General features: G+C 38.9%; 1 protein-coding gene across 2 annotated transcripts in view; it reads left to right on the top strand.

Annotated features, from left to right (window-relative positions):
* Positions 1-1,129: 1,129 nt before the first annotated feature.
* Positions 1,130-6,000, top strand: part of CLIP4 (CAP-Gly domain containing linker protein family member 4) — a 29,800-nt gene continuing 24,929 nt past the window's right edge. Inside the window, exons 1-4 of one of the 2 annotated variants that reach the window (XM_059829535.1) lie at positions 1,130-1,185; positions 1,631-1,696; positions 3,040-3,101; positions 3,693-3,839. In XM_059829535.1, coding sequence (XP_059685518.1) covers positions 3,707-3,839 — 133 coding nt within the window. In that variant the 5' untranslated portion in view covers positions 1,130-1,185; positions 1,631-1,696; positions 3,040-3,101; positions 3,693-3,706. The remainder of the gene's footprint in view (positions 1,186-1,630; positions 1,697-3,039; positions 3,102-3,692; positions 3,840-6,000) is intronic. The other variant, XM_059829536.1, reaches the window with a different exon arrangement.

Below are 6,000 nucleotides of genomic sequence, written 5' to 3'. Positions count from 1 at the left end.
CGCCCCCGGCCCGCCGAGGCGGGAACCCCCCCCCCCCCCCCACCTCCCCGGGGGTTCGCTCTGAGGAGCGCCCCGTGGTCGCGTCTGAGCGGTGCCCGGCTTTCTGCCGGGGCGGTAGCGCGGGAAGCCGCGGAGGAGCAGAGGCAGCCCCGGCGGCTCCGACACCTGAACTCTCTTCAGCTTCCCAGAACCAAGTGCCGTGTTGCAAGAGGGCCCCGCACACCAGTTGAAAAACCAGTCTTGGGTGTACCTACACCCACTGAACGTGTCCACCACTCGTGCCGTCAACGTTATAGAGCGAGCAGATAGCGTATGTGCAAGAGTCTTGTTCTCTGAACTTAGTTTTCCTTCTTGAGCGCATATAAGTAGTCCATTACGCACGGTTATTGTCAAAAGTAGCATCGCGTTTGTGCCAGGTTCTGCTATCAAAGCCTAAGCGCAATTGTATTTCATCGCTCGAAGCGCCGTAGCATTTGCGAGTTTTTTATAGCACTTGAAGGAAAACTTTGTGTTTGTGCTTTAACGCAAATCAATTACAAAATCGAGTATGTGAAAAAGTTGGATCCTGTATTATACAACTTTTTTTTTTTTAATATGCAGAGGTACCACACACTTCTCTGTAATGTGTGGATATCAGGAAACCTGTAGTTGCTTTTCAATCTTGTCAACATAAGTGTGTGTGCATCTGATGACTCCTTCAAGTTTTCTTATTTTTTTCCCAATGATATTCCTATTTTTCATTTCAGATTTAACACAGAAGAGCGTATGGCTGGCAAATAGTAAGTATGATGCTCTCTGTCATGCTAAACTGTGCTTCGTGGTAGTCTGGCAATGCTGTGAACAGGAAAATTCCGTCCTTTCTTTCACTGAGTTTCCCTAACCGTTTCTTTCTGTCTGTCTAAACTCATGTTGCTAACATAGGGAAATCATTGCTCTTCTGGAAGACCTTCCATTCCATTTCACCAGGATTTCCCACCTGACTCTGTATGTCTTGGATATTATTAATACCTCAGACAGTTGTGTTCTTGCTCAGAACAGAAGTCATTACAAGGACAATGTCTGTTTGTGTTTTCCTTTTCTTTGAAATAGTTTTCAACCTTCTGCTTTCCTTTTGCCTTTCCAGGTATGCGTTTGTGACTTTAACTGGTTGTGATGTTCTTACACCTGAGCTAGCAGTCTCTGGAGGTAATCACGGGTGCAGAATGTGTTGTTGCCTTGCCATTGCATGGTTCAGTACTGTGTCATGACATGGTAATATATTTATAGATCCAAATTAAAATCCCACTGTATAAGGACGTGCACACTTAGGTCAGGGGGTATTGGCACTAGTGTAAACGTGTGAAGCCGTTCTTTATGGAGTTGGGTTGGCGGATGCATTGTAGGACTTGGGTCTTCATGTCACCCACCCAACAACATGGGTTGTTTCCCTGCCTGCTTTGCTTTGGTAGTTCATGTGCTGAATTCTTTTCAGTCGTGTGACATATTGTATTTTCCCCTCTGGCCTCTCAGAATAAAAGATGCCCTGGGTACTTGCAAACACACAGATTCTGTTCTGTTCGGCCTGCTTTTCTGTGTGCAATAAACAGTCTTTTTTTTGTATTAATTTTCAAATGTCTCTGTTGATTTCTAGCTCCAGCAACTTTTGTCATCGCACTTTACAAATCTCACCTCTTCTGGTTACCATCTGCTCAGTCAGGTCTGGCTGCTTTTCACTGTGTTTCTTTTGTTTCCTCAGTGTTCTACTGGCAGCACTGTGCAAAAAGCTTATAATTCCTTTCCTGTTTTTTCTAACTTAACAGGTTCAGCGATCATCTCTTCTACGCATATTACTTGTTCCTTTGTACACTTCCTCAGAGTGTGTGATGTGCTACCTGTGAAAAACTGTTGTGGATTCATGTGTTTTACAAAGCTTTGTTTTGTTTTGTTTTGCCATAGCCTCTGAACAAATATCAGATGGTAGCGAATTTATTTCACTGTTGCCCTAAAAAAGAAATTTTAATCAGTGACTTGACTAGAAAGGAGACTTTCTAGTCCCTCATACAAGAAAGCCGTTGCTTTCATGTTTATGGTGATTATAAAGGCATTCAAAATGTAAACTCTTAACTTTTCCTTACTGGATGAAAATAATAATTGAAATAATTAGTGACATTTTTGGCCTTGTTAAATCCAAGAATGTTTAAGCCAATGCAATTTGATAATGCTGTGGGAAGAAATAGTCCTGCCCTTCCCAGTGGCCGCCTCCTTGATCTTGCCTTTGTGCCAGCACATGCATTTGCACAACTGCGTAAGGCTGTGGAAATAAACTAGTTGGAGAAAAAATCAGCATTTTTCATGTGGACCTCTTTTCCAAGTTGAGGACAGGGTGAACTGCGCATGGTGTGCAAGAAGAGGAGGTTTTCATTTATTTATTTCAAGATTAGTATCTGTAATCCACTGCTAAAATGCCTTTTATATTAGAATGTATATTATATGAGGTTCCCAAATAGTGTGACAAATTTATTTGGGGAAATATTAGAATAAATCTATTCACGTAGCTTGTTATGTGTGAGATAAAAAAACCAAAATAAGTCTCAAAAACAGACCACTTTTTTGGTTTTCCTGTTTACTCATGTGTATAGATCAAATGTAATAAAAGCAAACATGTCTTGAAGCTCCGCGAATTCTTTCTGTCAGGCAAACTGGCTAAACAAATTCCTGAGTAAAGAGCACTGTATAGCAATCTCCAGAATAAAAGTTTAGGTTGTTTAGTAGAAGCGCTGCTTTTACCCTGAGTATTTAATCATGAAAATTCAAGATGCGGAATTCCAGTTTTTCAACTGTGAGATGTAGTCTCCAATAGTGCAATAAAGCCTGTTTCCATTAAGAATAATGTTGTTCGTTATTTGTTACTGAATTTGCCCGAGTAGATGTCTTACAAGTGGTAGCCAGCTCTCCTCTGATCCTAACATGTAGACCGTAACTAGAATGTAACTTGGCCTGGTTGTTAGAAAGTGTCACTGTAGCTCTGTATGGCCATTTAATCTTTCTTCTCTCTCCCAGGTTGTTCTAAGGCCTGAAAAGTTGACTGGAAACACCACCAGGGTGGAGGTTACAACACTCTGGTAAGTATGCTATTTTAAAACATCGAGGGGAGAAGCTGGGAAAGGAGCTGATATGGAATCATGAATCCAGGAGTGAATCACTCGGTGATGAATTGTCTGCAGCTTTGTGTGGGAAGATTAAAGTGCTGAGAATTTTAAAAGATGAGAAAGCAGTAGCTGGTAGCACATTCTTGCTCACGGTGAAGGAAGGGAATATGCATGCAGAGTATGAGGACAGGTACTTGATGCTTCACATCTTCATAAAGCTGTAAAACACAGTAACCCATTCATTATCACTGTGTGGTTGCTAATTATAGCATTATTATTTTCCTTACTGCTCAAGTGGAAAACTGGGGAGAAATATCATGTTTTCCATTAATAACATGCAAGTTTAGTGATAAAGTCAAAACTAGAAGTTGGCTATCCTTGACACCATATTCTACTAGCTTTTACTAATTAACTTAATAAGTTTGTAAGAATGTAATAGTAGTAATAGTTTATGTGTGCAAAAAGGAAAGATTTTAGTCTCATTGCGTGTTACATCTTAGTACACTAGAACTAATCCAGAGTATTTCTAATGAGGCTATTTATTCATTTTTTTTCCTCCTAAAGTGGCTTTCTAGAAGATGACCATAGAGGATCTCCCAGAACCTTCCTTAGAAGGAGATTCCCTCATTGAAAGAGAACGCTTCTTATTCCCAAACTCTGAAACATCTGTTACTTTTTCTGTTGCTGCAGCACCAATGCCGTCAGACTGTGGTATGCACTTTTATCAGAAAATGAATTTGTGATCAGCAGAGAATAAATTTGAATAATACATTTTAAGAAAAGCTATCAACTCTTAATTTATTCCTTCTTTTCAGAAGAAGTTTACGGATTGTTAAATGGTTTCACTATTATTTTTCTAAAGGAAATGAAAGATGAAGACCCATGCTTTTTCTAATTTTCTGATTGCATGCACCTTAAATTATAATATCTTTTCCTTCTGACTGTTTCTTCTGTGTGTGTGTGGTCAGATGTCTGTAGGTTTTTTACATCTCAATGTAGAACTGGTTATTGTGTTAAGATGTAAAATTGCAGTAGTTAAATGAAGTTAAGCATCTACATCACATTTAAAACCTCTGGAGTTACACTTTTTCTCATGCTTTTAGTATGTAAACAATAGACTATAGGGGGATATTTCTGTTGGAAGTGTAGATGTTTGCGGTGGTAAAGACTGTGAAATGAGCGTTAGAAAATTATAGCAAGTATTGGTGATCAGCTTTTGAAATAGTATTGAATTGGCTTCATATGTATAGATTATAATACTATTTTAAACAGGATATATAATATAGTAACAAGTCACTGCAGGTAAGGATCTTCATAGATAGCTACAGTTATAACGCCTTTGAATATTGCAGAAGATGTTAATAGCATCTATATACTTTAAAAATGACTGCCTTCACCTCTGTTTTTCCCATGCATTGATTACAGAAATCAACTGTATTCAGGAAAAATAAATAAATGTAATGTTCTGCCTTTGGCAGACTCGGCATTCTTGAGTCCCATTGGGTGAGTTAGCACAGGTTGGAAATTTAGCAGCTCCAGATGATACGTTTTAGTACATGGACATGTGTCTCTACATGCTTTAGCCTTGTTGTCATAACTTGTCCGTCCTATTCTACTCTTAAGTACTGCCATGATTTATTCCATTCTGCTTTCTTATCCCTTAGAAAATTTTTTCGTTTGTCCTTCTTTAAACATTGTTGTGTTGTGATATCTTCTAATAACACTACTGTCACGTGATATCACGACTGTCTGTCCTACTCAGTCTGTGCCTACTCATTGAATTAAAAAAAAAAATCCTTTTATAGGAGGTTGCTGTCACCTGTGTAACAGTAACATTATGGAATCTGGGTAAAGAAGGTTAAACCACAACAAAGATTCTTGGTCATTACATTAAGTGCATTTATTTTTCCTCAATACAGCTGAGCACTGTCATTAATGCATGGTAAAGACAGAGGTGGAGAAAGTAATGTTTTAAAGTATCTAGATGCCATTGTAATCCTTTCATGGAACTTCTTGTTTTAACAGATTTTCTGTAACATTTCTTTGGTTTGCAAACACTACAGCTGATCACCTGTTAAGCACTGAGGTGGTTGTTATTAATACTTAACATATTCTCAGGTTTTTACTCTAGCGTGCTGATTGTAACAGTCTGTTAGAGTTAATTTCTGATATATAATTTGGTTCAGATTCGTAGCTAGAAATCTTCATGGTAGAGTAAGAATCATGCATGTTGTGTAAGATCATCAGTCTTGCTGGCTAGTTGTCTGTTTACTTCATAGTTTTCAGCGATAGATCAACTGTGGTTTACGCGGAAATTAAGTATTAGTAGGTAGATCAGTAGATCTGTGTCAATGCACGGGATGTAGGTAAGAAGCACACTTTGTGTAGTGCTGGGAGCTAAGGGGTTTGCTTTTTTTTTGTATGCTAGGTGCAAATAAAAATTCATGCTAAATATCAGTGAAGTTGCCCTCCTTTTTCATTCTTTTTGAATCAAGGCAATGCAGTTAGAGCAACTCTAGATAGCCAGGAAGCGAGCTGCATATGTGCTTTTATCTGCTAATCCAATCTAGAAGTGTGGTGTGTGCTCTTTTTGAGGAAAGTTTATGATGATTCACCCAGAGGTAGTTTATACCATGTCATACACCCAGATGGCTGATGATTTATTTTACTTAACCTGTATGTCCATTCTGCGATTGATGCGAGCTGACATTGTACATTTACTTGAAACCTTTTTAAAAGGCAACTCCCTGATGGCTGCAACAGGGGTAAAAGTTCAGTGTTTTCCATGATTCAGTCATTGGCTGATGACAGTAGGTTCTGCTTCCATTCCCTCTCCTAATAGCCATTGCTATCCAGATTCTTTCATATAATT

Source organism: Gavia stellata, chromosome 2 (assembly GCF_030936135.1).
Source record: "Gavia stellata isolate bGavSte3 chromosome 2, bGavSte3.hap2, whole genome shotgun sequence".
Taxonomy (NCBI): domain Eukaryota; kingdom Metazoa; phylum Chordata; class Aves; order Gaviiformes; family Gaviidae; genus Gavia; species Gavia stellata.
This window is presented reverse-complemented; position numbering and strand designations above follow the sequence as displayed.